This window comes from Pavona decussata, unplaced genomic scaffold, assembly GCF_977016875.1.
Source record: "Pavona decussata unplaced genomic scaffold, jaPavDecu1.1 SCAFFOLD_401, whole genome shotgun sequence".
NCBI classification, from domain to species: Eukaryota; Metazoa; Cnidaria; class Anthozoa; order Scleractinia; family Agariciidae; genus Pavona; species Pavona decussata.
In genome coordinates this window covers 15,630-37,708 of record NW_028145770.1, presented here as the reverse complement: position 1 = coordinate 37,708, position 22,079 = coordinate 15,630, and the positions used below count along the sequence as shown (strand labels likewise).

Here is a 22,079-nt window from a genome sequence, read left to right as displayed (position 1 = left end):
ATCCTACCATTTAATAATTCATTGTTTTGTATTGGGGTTTACAGAGGTGTACATGTGACTTAAGGACGGTGCCTACCAATACCGAAGTATTTTTGTGCGGCTTATGACTATGCGGGAAAACCAGATCTTTGCAAGGCCTCTTGAAATCCAAAAAGAAAATTGGGGGTAACCATGCATTTTTCAGAGATAATTAAGCAATAATATCTCTAAAAAGCGCCAAAATATAAAGGAATGTATGGGATTTTTTTCCTAAATTGAAGCTTAATTATCTTTGAAAAATGCATGGCTACCCCCAATTTTCTTTTGAGATACCAAAAGCATTTGCTAAGTTCTGCTTTCTCCGTATAGTTTTAAACTGCGCAAAATTATCCCTGTATTAGTAGGCACCACCCATAGGAAACCCGAGTATCTCGAGGTGCGCAGAACGTATGCGCAGTAACAATAGTAGGCACCGTCCTTAAATTCTACCTATTGATTGGTCATAACTTTGATGAATGATTAATGGATTTTACAATTTCATCTTCAGCCCACTGGAAAACCACTTGAAAGTGATGATGTCCAAGTTGCACGAGAAGCCCTGGAAGTAAGTTTAGCTTGCCTTTTTCTATTTTTTTGTCTATTTTTATTTATCCCTGTGTAAAGTCGATCCTCTCCAATGGGTACCTCTGCAAACACGTGTTTATGAGTTACACTTGATAATATGCATGAAATCTAGCTACTGGTGCCGACTTCAGTTGTCATCCTGTACATAATAATTAAAGGTTTGGTACTAGCGTTAATTACCCTTCAGTCAAATTTGATGTAATATAGTAATTGCAGAAGTCTGGTATTCACCCAAGCAAGAATGTATATATGTATTTTCAGTTTAAGTCAGCGATGAATTTGAGCGAAAATGAACAGCTTTTTCAGGAACTGTGGAATTGGATTACAGTTTCAAGCCCTTGACCCTATTAAGACTTGAGGGGCAGGGGGGGGGGGGGGGGGGGTGCATGGTTGTTTTCTTTAAATGCTATAACTCGATAATTTCCGATAGACTTCTTTTGTTATTGATTGAGGTTTTTTTTTTAGATTTTTATTAGCCTTAGACACACAATACGCTATTTACAATACTACGCACTGCTTACAATACTTACAGAGTTACAATACTTACTATACTTACTGTATACAGTCATGCTATACTTACAATATTAATAATAATATTATTGATTGAGGATGTGTCTGTCGTTTTGTATTAGGTGCTGAGTGTATGCTTGGCGCTTTGCCCAAGTGCTTTAGAAGCTCTTACGAAAGACAAGTCGTGGCAATGCTTCATCATCGACCTTCTTATTTTGTGTCAAAGCAGGTACTGTACGTAACATGCAGCAAACTTCAGTTTCTTACATTGCTGTACGACTGTGACAACTTACTGGTACAGTTTATCTCTGTTGCTAAAGGGTCCTTCTTGGCTATATAATAGAAAACGCAGCCCTATTAATGTAATTTAACTTAGTTAACGACTTGTAGCAAGTTTGCTCCCTGGTGGCGTGGCGTGTAGTTTGGTGCGCTAGCATTTAGGCGTTTGTTGTTGCATTACTGTTTGGGCCTGGTTCAGGTCCGCAGGCAGTTACGTGGCCAGCGGTATTCTCATGCGGTTTAGGCGTGCACCTTTGCACGTGCTCGGAATTTTACTCTACTCAGCGTTTTCTCGTGGTGTTGTTGGTTTATCGCATTTTGTAGGGCTTTTCTTTCCCTCCCTCCCCTCCCGGTAGTGTTAGTTTGTTATTGTTTGGGATTGGTGTTAGGGTTGTGCTTGGGGTAAGGGTTGGGGATTGGGTTAGAGTTAGGGCTAGTTCTGTCTTATTTACTTATTATTTTTTCACTGAACTTCTAGTCTCAGTGTGAAGGGGCTTGAGCTAGGGCTAGGTTGCGAGCGGGGCTCGTGGCTGGGTTGCGGGTAGGGCAGGCTTATGGGGTGTTCTACCTATCTGGGTTTGGGTTGGCGGTACCTGGCTCCTGGGCACCCAACCTCCATTTGCGATATAGGCGTTACTGGCTCTACATCTACATCTACATCTACGTTTATGCGTGGCAAACGTTGCCCATCGCGACACTCTCTAATAGACCTTTTTCTTAAATGGCGGCCGATTTACTGTTCTTCACTAATCTGTAAGTGAGCCGTACTTACCTCATTTTAGAGTAAAATTCTATTGAATCTTGCATGAACGAAGCTAACGAAGCCAGTAAGGTTAATTAACATAAAAATAAAAGAATAATATATTGGGCACCATTTATGAAAAAGGTCTATGCAACGCCAAAATTAAATGTAGTTTTCTTTTTTTTTTTTTTTTTTTTTTTAGTTTCTTTGACTTTAAATAGCTTTTGAAAATTCCAGACATTTCTAACTTGTAAGGAATGAGTACTTCACTCATGTATATCTTTAAAGCAGGGAAAATATCAAAAGTTATAAGCAACCCTTGGAATAGTTCCCTACCTTCATTTCTGCTTTACAAATGTACTTGCCTGGCATAAAAATGTACTGTTATTGTACAGAGAAAATAGATTCTGATCTCCTCTAAGAATTAACAAATAACAGGTGTTTACAAATTTGTCTTTTGGTTTTCAGAGCCATCCGATTCAGTACAGCTGAACAGTTCTTTCTTGTGGCTACAAGATGTTCCCATGGTCACAGGCCGCTGATCTTTTTCATCACACTACTTTTTACCGTGCTTGTGGTAAGTTAACCCTTTAACGCCTTATTTTAAAGAACAAATTCTCCTATTCTGTCACCATAAGTTTATCATAAAAGCACTGGGGAGAAGTTTTTAAGATATCAAGAAAATTCGCCCTGGCTGGTCATATCCTTAATTCTCATGGCCTCAGAGGTTGAATGAGCATTGATATTACAAGGAGAAATTTGATGTTAATCACCATTAGGGCTTAAAGGGTTAATTGTAATTAGTTCATTGGCCAAGTCATTTACTTACAAATGTGACAGCATCTGTCAAAGCAACCCAAAGCTTGCGGGGACACCGAAAACAGACCTCGCTTGGGTTCAACAGTGCATTAATTCTAGTTTAATTCCCTCTCCTTGTTCTAGAATTATCTTGTAGCTAAGTACGCCTTATTTCACCCTTTCTAACAAAAGAGGCCAAAAAACCCATGACACTTGATTTCTTTTGTTTTGGGTAAAGCAGACAAAATGGGAATTGTCACTGCATCGCTTGGATAGCTTCGGGTTTTAGAGAAAAATTAAAGAACTGGTTCTTTGGATAAAAAGAGTAAATGAAAGACAAACAAAATGAACCCTTTTGTTAATCAAGGTCAACAATGGGAGACCACAAGTCTAATTTTGTGTTTGCGATAGGCTGCCTGTGCAAATGCTTGCGGAACAAATCGAGCTTGGCGGCCATTTTGTTTCTCTGTCGCGCAAATTTACCTCGTTTTGATGCAAGAATCTGGCCTCATTTTCATGTGAAGATTTCACCCACACAAGTCCCCTCTCTTCAACATACAATTGGCACGTCAACCGCACTTTTTAATCTGTGATTACTATTACTAGTTTAAGCTTTAATTCTATGGCAAAATACACAAATGGCTTCATATCAATCACAGTGCCCAGTCTGTACATGTATGTCAAAAAAGAATACATGTACAGCTGTATGTCAAAAAAGAGTTGATTTAGAGAATAGTCCAGATGAAAATCCACCTATCCGAGTGTACCTGATGTTGCTGTTGTCTGCGGAGCTATACTGGCTCGCAAAGGACCAAGTATCATACGATGAATTCATTTCCACATACCTGTTTTACCAATGGAACGTTTTGCCATTTGCTTACAGAACTCCATCAAGGATCATGCAGGTTCCTCGTATGAATACTTCAGTTTGTTTTGCAAGTAAGTAGAGATGGAGTCACATCGTGATTCCCCAGCACAGCCGTAAATGACGCTTTTAAGTTTATTCGTTATTTCCATGGAGCAAAACTTGTTAATTCAGGCGTCTAGTGTACTCAGACCGTTTTTGCGTATAGAGTACATATCCCTGCAGCAAACTAGGGCCAGGGCACACAATTAGTGCAACGTTTTTGCAACACTGCATGCAACAAAGTTGTAGCAGCACTCCTCAGATACTACTGTATCATTCTATGTCGGAGATGTTGTGCACAAAGGATGCAATAATGCTTACAACATTGGATGCATTGTTGCATCACATGTCGTGGCCTGTAGAAAAGCTGTTTGTGAAATAGCAATCAGAGTGATCCAGAAAAGGGATGCCAGCTTTGAACTCATGAATTATTTATGTACATAAAGCCAAAGCATGAGGCAAGTAATTTTCTTGAAAGGTGTTTCTGAGTAAGCAGTGCGGGAATTGATTCCGCTCTATGCTGAAAAGTCAATCAATCAGTCAACCAACCAACCAACCAGTCAGTCAGTCAGTGAATCAATCAATCGATCGATCGATCGATCGATCGATCAATCAATCAATCATTCAATCAATCAATCAATCAATCATTCAATCAATCAATCAGATCTGACGAGACAAGATGAGGCGAGTTGAACGGGCAGCCGATAAACCAGTTTCTACCAACATCAGCCTAACTATCTAGGCAGCAGTATTGTAATGGAGTGTTCATGTCCGTATTGTTAATGCTTATTCGTCTTTACAGGTTACTTGCTCATGCCTACATGACGCACTGTCCGTTACCAACAGCGGAGATGATGCTAAACACTGAGATTACGTGGCTTAAAAAGACAAAGGTTGGTCAAAGTTAATCGTTAGTCATGTGTGTGGTTTTCCGCTGAAAGAGAGTGGGTTTGCACACATCAGTGTTTGTAGTTGACAGGTTTTTCTCTGGAATAATAGAGAGATTTAGAATCGCGCAAACGGCAAATGGCAATCGTGAGATTCACGTTGACGTTTTCTTGAGAAAAAAGATGAGTGCACAGATGAGAATAGTGCAAAATAATCCTGGCCTTGCATGCTAAGGCAAAACTACTCAATTTTTGCTGAGAAACTGAAAACAGCGAGCGGCAAATGAAGGATGAACATTATCACATAGTTATTTCTGCCGTTTGCCGTAAACTTAGTTCTCAATTTCTCTAATGACAGACCAAGAAAAAGATGGAAATCAAACTAAAACAAAGAACGTTATGTTTTGCAATGAAGGGTTGTTATTAATTAGTTTGGTTTTGTTGGGCTGAAAAAGGACCTGTGCCAATGGTAAAACCAATCCTGCGTTGAGTTCGTGTGTTTTAGAGCTCCTGGAAAAAATTTTCTTATGCTTTTGTCTCTATGACTGACTGACTCATTGTGACGTTGATATCTGATGTGATCTCTTCATTTTTCTGGTTTCAAAGCTATCATTGTTGCTGCATCTATCTATGAGACTGACTGTTTTGTTTGTAATATTTTCAGGATCTTGTTTTGTCGCATGAGGAGGGGAGTTCTCCCGTTGATGAAGCGCTGTTAGAGGGACATTTAGGGGTTACAAGAGAACTGTTACTCTTTCAGTCTGCTCAGAAAAAGTTTTCAATTGGCTCACAAATGGATGGACCTAATCTCATCAAGGTAAAAAAGCAGATTAACAGACTCTTTGTTTAATCGAGTCGAGCTGTACATTTTTACAGGTTTAATATACCATCAACGCCGATATGATTTAATGGGTGCGAGGAAGATTCGATGTCTGGCGAAATGAACGGCATTAAGCCTGGTTTTTACTAGGACATAAGCACAAACAAAAGCACGAACGCCATTAGCAAGTGAGAACACCTGCTACATAAGCATACGCACAAGAAGAACGAACACGGAGGCGACATAAGCACAAGCACAAGGCAGTCAACGGTTTCTGCTGCCATCTTTCTTAAGGACCTACTAATATCGAAGTATTTTTGTGCGGTTTATGACTATGCGGGAAAAGCAGATCTTAGGAAGGCCTATTGGAATCCAAAATGAAAATTGGGGGTAGCCACGTATTTTTCAGAGATAATTAAGCAATAATATCTCTAAAAAGCGCCAAAATATGAAGCAATGTATGGGATTTTCTTCCTAAATTGAAGCTTAATTATCTCTGAAAAATGCATGGTTACCCCCAATTTTCTTTCGAGATACCAAAAGCGTTTGCTAAGTTCTGCTTTCTCCGCATAGTTTTAAACTGCGCAAAAATATCCCTGTATTAGCAGGCACCATCCATAGGAAACCCGAGTATCTCGAGATGCGCAGAATGTATGCGCAGTAACAATAGTAGGCACCGTCCTTAACATCAAGGGGAGCTGGTATCGAGAATTCCGTCCAGAATTTGTTTTCTTCGCGTGCGTGTGTCCTTATGCTTGTGTGGCTAGTGTTCTCATTTGCTTATCTTTATGGGTATGCTTATGTCCTAGTGAAAACCAGGCTTTAAGAAGTGTCCAGATGCCCCTGATAGGGCAAAGAGGGCAGACACTTGAACACCAGCTATCTCGAACAGAAACTCGTTTCCCTTGGAGTACGGAGTGCCATCTTGCACTCCTGCTTCCTAAAAAAAGTGTGTTCACTGGATGTTCATACTATCAGGAAACTGCATACACACCCAGCTAGACCACCATCCAAACAAACAGCAAAGAATGGTGACTGTCTATTGATTAACTTCAAATTTTCATTTCCCTTAAAATTGTTACCTCTCCTCCTTTTCCATTGGTGGCTCCAGGGGGGAAACGTGGGGAATCTTCTCCGTGCTACCTGTTTTAGACCAAAACTGAGATAGTCTGTTTCACGAAGAGAAGCAGGTCGAACGTTCGAGAGTGCCAACCCCCGAAACCACCCCTCCATTACCACCCCCTCCCCCTCCCCCTCCCCCACTTACCCGAAGGTTTGGATCCGTTCTGGATTAGTAATGGAACATCGCTCCTTCTTTAATAAAGAACGTTCAATGAGTGTGCAGAACCAGGCATAGTAAAAAGAACATAACTTGAAAGGTGACACTTGATCGTTGTTCGTGATTGGGCAATGATGAAACTTGTTTGTTCTGAATTTTCAGAACAAACAGGATTTTGATTGAAAAGGTTTGTAATGATAGAGTTAACGTGGTTCAGAAATTGATATTCTGTGTTGTTTTTCAGGATCTTGTGGAGGATTTTGTCTTTCCTGCGTCCAAACTTATAGCTGAGGCCAGGAATGGAAGTGGTAAGAACAAGAAATTACCTTCAAGTTCTCGAAGTGACAACTCGCAAAAAGTGGTGATAAAGTTTTGCCGGTTTAAATAAATGCCAAAAGTGAAAGTAGTGGCCTTTAACGTGGTTTCTTGGTGCTGTGAAACATTGCAAATGATACATGTATATATTGAATGGATACAAAGATCTATACTAACAGGCTATGATAAACACTGTCTCCAGTCGAGCCTACACCATTAACCTTATTTCTGGTTAAAGAGATTCAGTTACCAAAAGTAGTTATTAAGGACAGAATTATAGTCGAATTAATGTTTATATTTATTTTCTTTGTCTGGTTAGATGAAGTTTGGAGTAAGCGAGTGACGCCTATCTGCTCCACTCCACAAACCCTGGTGGCTTCGTTTGATCTTCTTGTTGCCCTTTGCCGAGGTTGTGTTCAAAACCTCAAAGTCTTGGCCGATATTCTCACTGATTTTTACTACTCTGGTAACTGCTTGAATTCTTTGTATTTTAAATTTGTTAGAAATGCATTTGGTTTTTTAAACATAATTTTAACTTTTGAGTTAAGCTCTGGCACACACACAGACAAAGAAAATAGCCACTTTTGTTCCATGTTATTTTATCGACGATGCAACATTAATTTTTTTATAACACATTAAATTTTGTATTGTGTGGTTCAAATTGACTGTAAATATGACTTTTTATGTCCCTTGGCAATCTTCCAATGGAACTACCACCCAAAAGTTACAATCTCAAATATTACGTTACTCTTTGCTCGGGTATAAAACAATGCATGTGTGTGATAACTATGTACAGCACTAACCTCAGCTGGGCATGGTAAATATTATGTATTTTAAATCGTAATGTAACAGTAGGTAACTTTTGGAAGCACATAAACTAATTGTAGTTAACTTGTTCTCTGGCTTAAAATCTCTGTTGGCAGTCTTCAAAATCTTTGAGAAACTTTTGAGATACTTGCTGGGCCCACTCATAATATGTTGACTTCACAACGCATGTCGATGGATTTATTGATTATTTTTATTTATTTTAATATGTAATGAAGTAAACACTTATCTTCAAATTTCTCCGTGTCAGGTGAGGACACCCCTTTGTCCGAATGGGAACATTTGCCCCCAATTGGACCACGCCCATACAAAGGCTATGTGGGACTGAAGAATGCTGGGGCCACGTGTTACATGAACTCAGTCATTCAGCAGGTAGGCATAAGGCACTATAGAAACTTGCTAATGCAACTCGCATTGTAAGAATGCCATCAGTTAGTTGAAACGAATACTAAAAAATATGTTAGTACATAGGTTATCCTCTTAAGGACGGTGCCTACTAATACCGAAGTATTTTTGTGCGGTTTATGACTATGCGGGAAAAGCAGATCTCAGCAAGGCCTATTGGAATCCAAAAAGAAAATTGGGGGTAACCACGCATTTTTTAGAGATAATTAAGCAATAATATCTCTAAAAAACGCCAAAATATAAAGCAATGTATGGGATTTTTTCCTAAATTGAAGCTTAATTATCTCTGAAAAATGCATGGTTACCCCCAATTTTCTTTTGAGATACCAAAAGCATTTAATAAGTTGTGCTTTCTCTGCATAGTTTTAAACCGCGCAAAAATATCCCTGTATTAGTGCGCACTACCCATAGGAAACCCGACTATCTCGAGATGCGCAGAACGTATGCGCAGTAACAATAGTAGGCACCGTCCTTAAGGGGAAAAACAGAGGCAAAAGTTTCAGGTTCAACGCTTCATGGGTATAACCACTTGGGTTAGTCTAAGGGTCTTTGACATCAAAAGATGCTCTGAAGTTTGGAGTGTTAAATATCATATACTTTAACAGCCTCAACATAACCATGTATGGTACGTTACAATTTGTAAGTTAATCCAATCCTGTGATGGAATTTGTATGGAACTTAACAACGAACCAGTCTATGTGGGTGAAGGTACTCTGGCCAACGACCTTACCAACTACTCACAGGACTCAACAATACTGGAGCCGAAGCGGGGACCGTTATCTGAAGGAAGCAAAAGAGATATACCTGAATCAATGAGTGCTTTTTGCTTGTGGTTGTTACATACATTCGGATGTGCACTATCACTGATTAAGCATAACCAGTGTTTTCCTTTTCCCCAGTCCATCTCCCGTATTTACCATCTAACTTTCCATTATGCCGTAATATATCAAGTATAAATTAAATAGAAGAAAGATCCTCGCAGTTAGTACGTAACTTAAGCAGTCGCGAAAAGAAAGGCTGAAAAAAATTAAGGCTTGAACGGGATTCGAACCCATGACCTCTACGATGCCGGTGCAGTGCTCTGCCAACTGTGCTATCAAGCCAACTGGGAGCTGGTCATATTGTGAGTTCGCAATGTACCTGTAGAGGATGAATAAATGAATATGAATATATGAAACATATTTTGAACTGCAGATAAAAGATTAAATAGAAGAAAGATCCTCGCATTTGGTACGCAACTTAAGCAGTTGCGAAAAGAAAGCCTGGAAAAAAAATTCAGGTTTGAACGGGATTCGAACCCATGACCTTTGCGATGCCGGTGTAGTGCTCTACCAACTGAGCTATCAGTCGAAGAGGTCATGGGATCAAAACCCCTTCAAGCCTGAATTTTTTTTTTTTTTTTTTTCAGGCTTTCTTCTCGCAACTGCTTACGTTGCGTACTAACTGTGAGGATCTTTCTTCTATTTAATCTTTCATCCGCAGTTCAAAATATGTTTAATATATTCGCATTCATATATCAAGTATAGGTGCTAAAGTTTACTTGTCCTTGTTATAGTTGTTTATGATCCCTGAGTTGCGAGAGGGTGTGCTGAAGGTCGAAGGAGCGGCAACAAAGGAAGACGAAGATGGAGTTGATGTGGAAGAAAAGGCAGAGAGTGAGAACACCATTGATACAGGATACCAGTCTGAAGATAGCAGAGAGAATGATAAAGAGGTGGAAGTTAAAGACAAAGTACAGCAAATGAAGAAGTACCAAGTCAGCGTGCTTAATCAGATTCAGTTCATCTTTGGACATCTTGCGCAGAGCCAGTTGCAGTTCCATGTGCCTCAAGGATTCTGGAAAACTTTCAAGTGAGTTTTCATGCTTTTTCTATATTAGCGCAGAGAACTACATGGTCTTTGCTTACCCTCAAGCACTTGGTTCACCTTGACTATGAAAATGTCCTGTACTCTCGTTTAAGTCTATAGATCATTGGAGATTTTAAAGTGTGCAACAGTGTCATTGAGGGTTATACATACAGTGCTTACTTTCTTTACGTTTATTGTTTGTCTTGAGAACGGTGACGGAAACATGTTTAGCTTTGCTTATAGCAGTAGGCAGTCATCTTCACAATCACATAAAAGTTTGTTAACTTGTTTTCAGCAAATTCATCCGTTGAATATCGAGATTTTTGTGGTCATGTTCAAAGTCTGGAAGACTTAATGTAATGGAAAGTTTTTGTTTTAAAAGCTATCTTTAAACTGAGATCGAAAGAATATTTAATGATTTTGAAGTTTTTATTATGAGAGGACGATGTTGCGATATGTTTTTCAACGTCTGTTTGGTACATACCTGACTGAGGTACATGAAGTACTGACCAACTCTTTTTTATTCTGTTCTGTTTTGTTTTTCGACAGGCTGTGGGGTGAACCAGTGAATTTACGCGAGCAGCATGATGCGCTAGAGTTCTTCAACAACTTGGTTGATAACCTAGATGAAGGTTTGAAGGCGTTGAGCGGCGACCCTTTGTTTTCTAACATACTGGGTGGTAGCTTTGCTGATCAGAAGATTTGCAAAGGTTGTCCTCACAGGTATGGATTGTTTGTTCCTTGGTGGTCATTTTTCTTGTATCTGCTCATGGTATTTCAGTGGTGTTTTTGTGGTGTATCTGCTCACTGGTGTTTCAGTTTTTGTGGTGTGTTTGCATTTAGGAAAAAGTAAGTGCTGCTTAGCTTGAGTGTAGGATGTTTAAAAACGACTCTTGCAGATGAAATTTTGCGCAATCACTAGGACAGTGACTACAGGAAAGTAATTATTGATAGAGCTGTAGCTTTCGTTTGCATTCTCACAATTAATGATTCTATCTACAGACTTCAACGTTAACTTCCTTCTGCAGAATTTTTAAAACATCACAGGAAATTACTGCTCATTATCGTTTGTTTGAATGCATAGTTGCATTTAAGGATGTTATCTACAGACGTGTTTGGCTTGCGTTTAGCTGTCATACTTCATGTGTACCTTTGCTGCATGTTTAAAGGGAGGGGTTCACGGTTCTGCGCTTGTCCATGAATCAAAATACTTTTTCCCCTTTGCTCGCTATGGCCCAAGCCTGTTAAATTTAATTCGTTGTTTAGGAACCATTCGGAAGGGAAAAGGTAACTCAGGTGGTAATTTTTCATATGATTGCGTTATTTCGCATGCAAATAACTGTAAATACATCATCTGTGGAAAAATCTTTCCGGTCAACACTAAAGTCAATATCGACAATATGGGTACAATCCACTAGCATTTTCTGTGAATTTTGGTCATCAGTCATTTTGCTTATAGAATGTGATTACTGAAGTAGTTAAGGCCACAAAGTTGATAAGAAAGAGAAAAAAGCATTTAGGTTCATGCACATGCGCTGAAATGTGAACCCCTCCCTTTAAATGGCATTTTTTAAATGCAGTTCAAGCAGTTACCAAGAATCAACAGCGCTGTGAAATGTTATGCTTGCTTTCATTGTCCTTTTGTACAGATACTCCCGCGAAGCACCCTTCATTGCATTGAATGTGGACATTCGCAACCATCACAATTTGTTGGACTCTATGGAACAGTTTGTCAAGGGTGACTTACTTGAGGGCGCCAATGCTTACCACTGTGAAAAGTGTGACAAAAAGGTACTGTATTGTAGCACTGGTGGAGACCATTTACAGCGCCTTGACCTTAACTATGCTTTCTATAAACTGAAGTAACTTGGAGCATGGCTAGGTTGGCTTACGTATTTCTTCAGGCTCCCCAAAGGACAGTTCGCAGTAGGCAACTTGATGATTGAAAACTAATGATGGAAAATAATTAATGCCAAATTTACTTCAAGCAGACAAAACCCTTTTTTACAAAAAAAAATGTCTGGTTTACTAGTGGCCACATTGCCATGGAACAATCAAAGCGTCAATAGTGTAAACTTCCGTCTTGCCAATAAACGGTATTCCAAAATGGCTCCCATTTTGATATTCTTTTGTTTGCATTCAAATAAGCCCTTCTTGCCTCGTTCGAGGTAATGTATTCTTTTGGATTTTTGAGCCTACGAACGAGGTGAGAAGGGGCTAATTTGAATATAACCAAAGAATATTAAACTGGAAGCCATTTTGGAATAAGGTCTATTTATATCCCCCAGGCCCGAATGACTTTAAAACAACGATAGATAATGCATAGGGCTGCAACTGTCCTCAGCTACCTTACAGTACCATTTATACAGGTGAGCGCAACCTCAGACTTCCTTCTTTAATTTTTTAATTTTTACTTTACTGTTGTACATCAGGTTGACACAGTCAAGAGAATGTGCATAAAGAAGCTTCCAAGAGTATTAGCAATTCAGCTCAAGCGTTTTGACTATGACTGGGAAAGGTAAGGAGTCCGGCAATTGATGATTTTGTTCTTCATCTGGCACACTAATAACGTAGTGGAAAAAAGGAGGGATTGGAGTCTGAACCAAGTAGAGAACCTTGAAAATCGCCAAGACAGCACAACGTTGCATTATTCTCAACTCTGAGAGCACGCAATCTCGTACCCAGAGTCCTCAGGGTCTTTGGCCAGCAGTTACTCGCCAGGAGAGACTTTAGGGACACCGAATTTTATTACCGCAAGATTTCTGGGGTAAAACAATGGAAACCGTTACGGAACAGCCAATCCAAAAATTTGAATTTTTCGATGTCCCCGGAGTCTCTCCTGGCCCTCATCCGCTGATCAAAAAGCCTGAGGATTCTGGGTACGAGATTGGAGAGCACGTAGAATGAGAATAACACATGCGCACATGCAAGATACTGCTGACCGTGGAGTGAACACTACTGCTGTTTGTTGTTAGCTGTCGAATTGCACTCTTACGTTTTTTGTTTTTGTTTGTTGTTTTGGTTGTTTTTATTTTTAAGTGAAGTATTCCATTCCCTGGTTTTAAGTAAACTGAACCATTCCCTGATGATGCCGTGGATCAGCGAAAGCTCGAAAAAAAACAAAATACAGCACACTCTAGCTTGGGACCTCACTCAACCCATTTACCCGTTATTCAAGATGCTACTGAAGGACAACTTCAGACGTGCATTGATTTGATTTTACATAATTTACTCCGTGTTACAATGACCGTTGATATACAGTGTGCTAGATACACTTATCCGTCCGGGAATTAGCTATTGATGTTGTTGGCTTTATTGTTTGTCAGAGAGTGTGCAGTTAAATTCAACGATTACTTTGAGTTTCCTCGTGACATCGACATGGAGCCATTTACAGAAGATGGACTCGCCAAACTTCAAGGTGAGTTGGAATACGACTTAGATAACGTGAATAATCTCTTTGTTGCATAAGTACAAACAACCTTAACGTCATAATGGAATTCCCACCCTTTAGTACGGCATCTGTTCATGAGTTTGGTTGGTACAAATAAGATCTTAAGATTCCATCTCACTTGACATGCAGCAAATCATGTAATATGCTTGTTACACTTGTATGTAAACACCCCCTTCATAAGTGCATGTATTTGTTTGTTTATTTGTTTGTCCCGTTTTCTGCTCTCTTACATGGTCAGTTGTTGTGTGGTTGGTTTGTTCGTTCTTTGATTCATTCACTTGTTCGGTCGATAGACCACTTAATTGTTAGTTTGTTGCATAGCTAGAACCTTCGTTCGTTTGTTCGTTCAGTCATGCGTCTGTTTGTTGTCTTTGTGTAATCATTTATCCGTTCGGTCCTTGATTGTTTCCTTTGCTTCGTTTATTTCTCGTTCATTCATTTATGTACATTGGTTTCAAAGATGAAAACACAGAGAATTCAGTCGAATCTGGATCAGAAGAGGACAAGAATGGAGCCAACAGTACAAAGTTCCGCTTAGTAGGAATCTTGGTACACAGTGGACAAGCAAGCGGTGGACACTATTATTCTTATGTTCTACAAAGGTAACAAGCCATTTCCTCGTTATTTTAGTTTCTTATTTGAGAAGTCAGCGTGTCTTTTACGGTGTGTTCCTTTGGTCAAAATCAAAGACGGATTTTGCTTCATTTTTATGTTTGCACTACAGATCTTTCAGATTTGCGTTCTCAAAGTAATGCGAAATCAAGGAAAGATTTCGTATGAACCATTTACAACATCAAAAATCACGTAGTTGCTTTAGTACTATACCCAGAAAGTTTGCTTTTGACAAATGCAGATCACCAGACTTGACAAGTTTGAAATAGCTTAGAGTGGTTATCGATAAAGAATAACCTGCATTCTGCATCAGATCGTCCTGGCTAGAAAGAAAAGAAAAAGCTACTGGGTTGTCTTAGTTTGTAAACTTGATTGTCTCTTGTCCTGAAGGAAGAACATAGACTGCTAGACACATGCAGACGTAGCTAAGAAGCAATTAACGAAAATTAGGAATTATCACGATCTAAAGTTGTGGAAGTAAAGCTAGAGTTTAACGACACTCTATTTCAAAGAGCTTATAACATACATTTAGTGATCCATCTTTGAATGGGGCGATAATCCATTTAATAGCTTTTACTATTTTGTTTGTTACCTTTCAAGTTGTGCACTGTAGTGAAATGTGATTGGCAGCTAACTCTTTTCGTCCATTATTGTTTAGAGTGTGTCCAGAGCTATCACCCAGATGGTACAAGTTTGATGACGGGGAGGTCTCAGAATGCAAGATGGACGATGATGAGGTACGATTCCTAGTTTTTTCGTCCCAACATTGACCCTTCTAAGGGAAAAGTAATGAGGGATACAAGGGAGCAGGGATGGTGCAGTGGTGAAAGCAGTCGCCTCCCACCACTCTGGCCCGGATTCATTCCGGGACTCAGCGTCGTATGTGGGTTGAGGTTGTTGTTGGTTCTTGTCCTAGCTCCGAGGGTTTTTTCTCGGTACTCCGGTTTTTCTCCCTCCACAAAAACCAACATTCCCAAATTCCAATTCGACCTGGAACGCACGGTAGAATAGTGTTGATTCCATTTCACTGGAACTTCCTTTATCTGCATTATCCAGTTTTGAAAACTAACTTTGTGAGAGACAGGTACATTACGAAAGTCAATACCAACATTTACGTCTTTCTTTGTAGCTCGTCACAAGTCTTCTCGTAGCTTACTGGTTTTAGAGTGGTGTGTGGAAAGTCATTCGGCCCCAATGAGATCTTTCACATTATCAAGAATAATTGCAACTACCTAAAGTAATTTTAGCTGATCATGGGTCTTTTTCCTGGTCCATCGATTGCTCGTTGATTCCGTTACGTATCTCATTAAGACTGAATAGTAAAGTTGAATCTCTAAAGATCATCCGCTCAGTGTAACGGTCCGTTATCAGTTGTCTGTCAAACACTGTACAGTATTTAGAGTCATTGTGAAACCTGGCAAGTCATCACAAGTTTTTTTATTTCAAACGGTGGAAAACGTACGTCCACTGATTTGCGTACAAATGTTTCAGTTTAGCTGTATCATATTGAAGCATTCGAAGTCAATTTAAATTCCAACATGCCCTGATCATACGAGGTCACAACTAGAGATAACTAAATGCTGATTCGCTTGTGATAATCACAGTGAGACATGAGTTGGTCTTGGGTTTGTCTTGACAGGAGTTGAAGACTCAGTGTTTTGGTGGAGAGTACATGGGAGAAGTCTTTGATCACATGCTGAAAAGGTGGGGAGAGTTGTTCTTCCCTGTCTATACTATCACTCATCTGTAGAATTACAAACACTTTAGTCGTCTTACTGGTATCCTCCAAATCACAGTTCCCAGTTCGGGAATCTAATAACGCTATCGTGTTATATTGTCAGCAAATCATAGTTCATTTGAGGGTCAAAATTGTACATTAGCTGCAAACTAATTAATTATGGCATAAGAAGCATTCTGTTGTCCTCTTCAAAACAACGAAGGTTTAGAAACGCGTAGCAACTGTTTAGTACATTTTCACAAAGCACATTGTGTATAATTACCAAGTAAATGCTGCTTTGTTGTATGGTCGGCCATTTTTGGCTTCAAATACGTTTTGTTAAAGTGTAACCTTTTTGTCTTACATAAATTAAGGAATTATATAACGTCACGTAACGGGGCTATAACAGATACGGTAGTGTGGTAAGATGTTTTTGCATCTATGGCAACCTATATGTAGTGGTTCAGTTTAATTAAAATTATCCTACAGTTGAAATGAGACTTGAAAAGTTTTCAACTTGAAAACTTTCGTCATTGTCTCTTCACTTTCAAACTCACTTGAAAATAGTAAATCCATTGCCCTTCCTTTGAGATTTCTTAAAGCTGGTTTTTAAACCTCCTTCATTGTCTCTTCCCTTCTAAGCTCGCTTAAAATAGTAAAGGCCGCGACATTCTTCTGAGATTTTTCAAGGCCTGTTTTTCACTAGCAACGAAGTCGGAGTTGGAATCGTAACGCTCGAGTGTTACAATCTAATGCAAATCAAACAGCAATTGTGCTTATGATTACGGAACATGTAATCAAGTAAAAATGAGAGTGTCAGTCGCAAGCCATAGCGGATGAATACACCAATCACAATGCCTGAGAATGAGTAGTATGATTGGTTTATTCTTCCGTTTTCCGCTTGTAACTCTAACAATCTGGTTTTCACTAGATTGTAAGCTATGGATGTGTGCACAATTGTAAGAAAATAGAAATCCTCTGATTCTTTCTACCCCGATTCCGTCAGGTTACGACCTCGTTGTTTGGTTTTCGCTAGATTGCACTCTTGCAACTCCACTTGCCACTCCGACTCTGACTCCATCACTAATTAAAACCAGCATTCAGTGCCACAACCTCTATCCTGGTTCTCTAGGATAATTTTGTTTGTGAACTTCGTTAGTGTACTTAATTGTAATTTAATCCTTTCGACAAAGCCCCTTTAGAGCCCCCTTAAACTGTGTAGCCAGACCACAGCCAATGTCGCTTACTTGCTATCTCTGTCAGGATGTCCTATAGAAGGCAAAAGAGGTGGTGGAATGCATACATCCTGTTCTATGAACGCCTTGATGTCATGGATACAGATAGACAAGTTGATGTGGACAGAAGTAAGTGGATTAAAGTAGGACATTTTAGGAAGGAAGTAAGGTTCAGGTTATTCTTAGAATCACGGTCATGTTGAGCTCGTTACCTGTAGAGGTTTTCAGTGCAAGTCATTGTTATAATTAGAGTCAGTGAGTCAGTCAAAATCTTAGTCAAAGTAATAGTCACAGCCACCGTCATATGGTTGAAATCGAAGTCATAGTCACAATCAGTCACAGTCATATGGTCAGTATAGTGAAAGTCACAATCGCAATCAGTCACAGTCATATACACTCGATTGCAAAAACGTTGACACCCAAGAAGCATAAACCGTGAACGTTGAGACCCAATGGCTTTATGGGTATAAGTGTACTAAATTTATTTGCATAATATTCTATTCTCGTGCGACGGTTGGTGACCAAAATTAGTTGCACGTGGTGAATGATGAAAACTGTCCAAGCTTTCCTTAGCTTTCGAAGTTGCCCAACAAGGGCCAATTTGAGTGATATACAATTCACGATTTGCCTACGTTCAAAACAGGCAATGAACTTAAGCAATATTTGGTAGAAAATTATTCGGAAGAATTAAGTCAGCACTGTGTTTTTTATTGCAAAGAATGAGAATGGTAAATTATTGATTATGGAAATGAGTTTATTGTTTAAGACACTACCCACAAAATCCGTTGCATCTCATCGTTCACGGTTTATGCTTTTTAGGTGCCAACGTCTTTGCAATCGAGTGTAGTCAAATCCATTGTCACTTCAGTCACAGTCAGAGCTATTAGCTGGTACACTTTGCCACCTAGCAACACCATCACATTGTAGTAAATGTAATCTGAAAATTAACACCTCGAAGCTGTTGTCTTTTAGTTCAAAAAGTTATTTTTGATGTTGTTTATTTTCTCTTTCAGATTGCAAGATGCCCAAAGTGATCGAAAGAGCAGTGCGTAAACAAAACGTCCATTTCCTTCACAACCGAATACAGTACAGTGTGGAATTCTTCCAGTTCATGAGGAAACTGGTTACGGCTAATGCTGCATTAGAAAATTCGGTATGTATATGCTAGGAACTTACCACTGACATTGTCGAGCTGAAGCTCAATGTCTCCCTTTTTAGCGTGCTCTGACCCATATGGCATTTCTAATGGCAAGCAACCCACAAAAAAGCAAGGGTTCTTCGATTTTCACTTATGTCCAGAAATGCACCTAACTCTGAATTTGGGTACTTCATATAAAACAGACCTTTTTGTTGTTGGATATGATCAAACGGAAATTTTTCTGAACAAATGTACGACCTTCGGAGGTTCCTCACTTTATCTGGTTGGGTTGGAACTTAAATAACCGTTCCAGTTGAACAAAATTTCGATTTCCATTGCGACAATATTTGATCACGCTATTTCGTAAATTTTTTGATCTTATAATGAGATTTCAAGTTTGGAACGAAAGGGAAAAAGTCGTTCCATTTCTCACGGAAAGTTTCCGGAATTTACAGCCAAAATACTTGGCTAAATGCAAAGCGCCTCTGGTTAACAAAAGGGAACTATTCAAGCTTAGGTTGCTGTCTGCGTCTCGCTAACATCCGCGCTTAAGCTCACTATATTCTTTGAAACACTTGTCATTGCATTGTCTGTAACATGGAAATAGTATGAAAGGTCTCAGTAAAGTTCTTATACGTACGTCATGTAGCAAAGTTGTTCACCGGTTAAAGTTGGTTTGTTTATTTGAATGAGATGGCAAGTTGTAGTATTTTGTGGACTAGAACTCTTTCTCGGCTCATGAGCTCGTACAGTGTAAAGGAAAGAGTCGACCAATGTTCGAAGGTACAATTTTGACTTTGTAACGCTAATCGGAATTTGTAATCATGTACTTCAGATAATTTCTTGTTCCTTTGATATCTGTTTGCATGCCTTGAGTGTACAGACTCAGTGTCACAGGACGTAATGCGTGTTTCAGACGCATTAAAGGGGCGCTGTCACAGCGCTTTCTCTGTGATTTGGTGAAATTTGCTCAAATATTTGACAAGATAACTTTTCTCTATCATCAAATTGTTCTTAGAGCACTGAGAATATAACACTTAAGTGATTTATTCCGGAAGAACTATGATCAGGTTTTTGGCGATTTCTCCAAAATGCATAAGAAAAACTGGAACAAATTGGCCAATTTTTTCAAGTTGTATTCTATTTCAATCCTGGCCGTCCGAAGGCAAAGATAATAAATACTAGTTTCTGTGCAGTGAGGTAATTGTTGACAAAACTGAACCATTATTTTAACGTTCCAGCGATAAGATATGATTTGTGTTGTTCAAGCGACACTTGAAATAGCTGAACACTGCCCGTTTAAGTCCCGTATGGCTTTAGGTCTATACACCGAACACAGTATTTAAACTATGTTAACACACGAAAAGAAAGAATCATGACACTACAGGTTCATTCGGCCTTGCAGTATGGTAATGTTGCAATTGCACGAGCACGCTGATGGAAACTTGATTGTGATTTGTGTTGATTGACAGGCGGATGTGGAACAGCTTGCCATGATCAGCATTCAGCTGGTTTCCAAGTTTCTCTTCACCACTGGCTTTCGCACCAAGAAAACTGTCAGGTACACACAATTAATGTAATTGCCCCGTTGCTGTCATAGACGACACAGAACACAGCGGAGAAATTGCGGAGTCGGGAAATCTTCTCTTTGTTCTTAAACCTTCTTTCTCTTGCCTCTGCCCCATTCTTACTTTAGCGTCAACAGTGCCACATTTTGATTTGTGACCTGTTCTCAAAGCAAAGCGTTTTAGTTACAACTCCGTGACTAATGTAAGTACTCATAACCTTACCGTATACACTGGCTGAGGTCACACCAGAAAGTTAAATCCTGACTTTTACTGTAAATCACGATTTAGCTTAAATCGACCGTATGGTGACTAGTGTGATCATTTCAAATATACTTTGGTCTTAAACTGCCATGTAATGCTTGCATATCGTGCCTGCATTGGCTTGGATAATGTTGTGCTGGAACCATGTACTCTTTGTCCAGCCACCTGTCCTTATAAAGGACGCATTGTCCTGTAAAGATTTAGCAGGAATAAACTTAGAAGACTCAAGCTAGTGACGAGCTTGGGTCAATACCTCCCTCTAGCTCATAACACACAGTCAGAGACAGTCAGAGAGTTCAGACAGTCGAGACACTACCGCTAAACCCAAGTAGGTCACCTTCATTCCCCTTTCGGTGCGTACAACCGGTAATCATAACAACACAGTGTCGAAACGACGCGAGAAAAGCTAGAAGTAGCAGTCTACTGATTGAAGAAAGCGTCGCTGAACTCCGTTGTGAGTAATACCAATAACATTTGTTAATGTATTTACTTCAAAGGGGTCCTGCCGGTGAATGGTATGACGCCGTGTGTGTGTTACTCAGACAAAGCAAAGCTGTCAGGGAGTGGTTTGCCAAGTTCGTGCTGTTCGCCTTCCCTGAGCGTTTTTCAGAGTATTTGCTAGAGTGCCCCAGTGGAGAGGTGAGGCATTCCTAAGGTCAATAGTTATGTCACAAAGAGCATAAGATTACCACAGACATTGCAGACTTGGTATAAAACAACAACACCGTGGACTTGGCAATAACGCATCGCAGTAGCGCAATTCACGGATAGCGTGAACCTTTTTAAAGTTAAATTAAGTTAGGAGACGATTTCAGTGATGAATTTGCTACATTTACTGAATTTAGCAAAACTGTGAATTTTAGTTAAGATCTGAGTTATATAAAGTCGAGGAAATGTGACAATTAGAAAATTGCAATTTTTACAATGAAATGTTTAACAAGTGGGCAGTGCTGGCCTGCCAGGCATACATTTCTCTGTAAAAATCGTAAAATTCAAACTTCTGTATTTCCTAGAGTTTTGTTTTCCGATCTCGACAAACTTATGATGTTTTGAAGGGCGATGTATGGGTTTGAATCCAGTCGTGAACTCCGTTAGTCTGTGTTTGACGATGTCACGCTAACTTCGAATTGTGCCGTTGACTTGACATTTCAAGTCGACATATTTGGCATGTATAATGTCATTTTTTTTTTTTTTTTTTTTTTGCTGTTCAAGTAATCTACTATTACAAATCTGATGCTGTTAGATATATTTAAGGACTAATTAGCTACGTATCGTCATTACCTGTAATTTGATCTCATTCCTACTCTATAGGTACGCAGTGCTTTTGCAAAGATTCTAGTTTTCTTGGCGCACTTTTCCCGTCAGGATGGTCCGTGTTGGCCATACCCGGAGGGCAACAATCAAGAAACTGGTATGTGTATTGCTTGTTATTAAAAAATGGATAATTGTATAATACGATTCCAGGGATTTGATTGGGTTAGCGGCCATGATATAAGAGCCATTGTACCACGCCTGAGAAGTAGCTACCATTAAATTGTCTACTGGTCGTTCACGCAAGGCACAATCAGCAAGATCTAGCAATATTTTTTCGATTGTTTAAAACAAAAAACAACAACAATATGAAATGATTATAGCCAACTCGACGCCTCGTTGGCTATCTATCATCTCATATCCAACGTGCGCTCGTGGAATAACTGTTAATTAATCAACATGATATATTTCAATCGCGCGATATTCTAAGATGGTTTTTAGCATGAAATAGCCATATTTTAGCTCTGTGATAACTTCAATCTACTGTAGGGAGTACAGCTACATTACCATTGTACCGGTACAAAACTTGCACGCATCAGGCCCAAGAGCGGATAAGTCTATCCAGTGG

General features: G+C 39.4%; 1 protein-coding gene across 3 annotated transcripts in view; it reads left to right on the top strand.

The window, feature by feature from the left end:
• Nucleotides 1-22,079, top strand: part of LOC146451093 (ubiquitin carboxyl-terminal hydrolase 9X-like) — a 77,782-nt gene that overhangs the window by 44,612 nt on the left and 11,091 nt on the right. For 2 of the 3 annotated variants that reach the window (XM_085099587.1, XM_085099586.1), the window contains exons 36-57: nucleotides 527-583; nucleotides 1,236-1,342; nucleotides 2,603-2,711; nucleotides 3,816-3,871; nucleotides 4,642-4,732; nucleotides 5,391-5,543; nucleotides 7,070-7,133; nucleotides 7,460-7,606; nucleotides 8,216-8,337; nucleotides 9,926-10,221; nucleotides 10,768-10,941; nucleotides 11,868-12,009; nucleotides 12,651-12,736; nucleotides 13,545-13,636; nucleotides 14,130-14,271; nucleotides 14,940-15,018; nucleotides 15,921-15,985; nucleotides 17,262-17,362; nucleotides 18,247-18,386; nucleotides 19,844-19,932; nucleotides 20,698-20,839; nucleotides 21,512-21,611. In XM_085099587.1, coding sequence (XP_084955713.1) covers nucleotides 527-583; nucleotides 1,236-1,342; nucleotides 2,603-2,711; nucleotides 3,816-3,871; nucleotides 4,642-4,732; nucleotides 5,391-5,543; nucleotides 7,070-7,133; nucleotides 7,460-7,606; nucleotides 8,216-8,337; nucleotides 9,926-10,221; nucleotides 10,768-10,941; nucleotides 11,868-12,009; nucleotides 12,651-12,736; nucleotides 13,545-13,636; nucleotides 14,130-14,271; nucleotides 14,940-15,018; nucleotides 15,921-15,985; nucleotides 17,262-17,362; nucleotides 18,247-18,386; nucleotides 19,844-19,932; nucleotides 20,698-20,839; nucleotides 21,512-21,611 — 2,554 coding nt within the window. The remainder of the gene's footprint in view (nucleotides 1-526; nucleotides 584-1,235; nucleotides 1,343-2,602; nucleotides 2,712-3,815; nucleotides 3,872-4,641; nucleotides 4,733-5,390; nucleotides 5,544-7,069; nucleotides 7,134-7,459; nucleotides 7,607-8,215; nucleotides 8,338-9,925; nucleotides 10,222-10,767; nucleotides 10,942-11,867; nucleotides 12,010-12,650; nucleotides 12,737-13,544; nucleotides 13,637-14,129; nucleotides 14,272-14,939; nucleotides 15,019-15,920; nucleotides 15,986-17,261; nucleotides 17,363-18,246; nucleotides 18,387-19,843; nucleotides 19,933-20,697; nucleotides 20,840-21,511; nucleotides 21,612-22,079) is intronic. The other variant, XM_085099588.1, reaches the window with a different exon arrangement.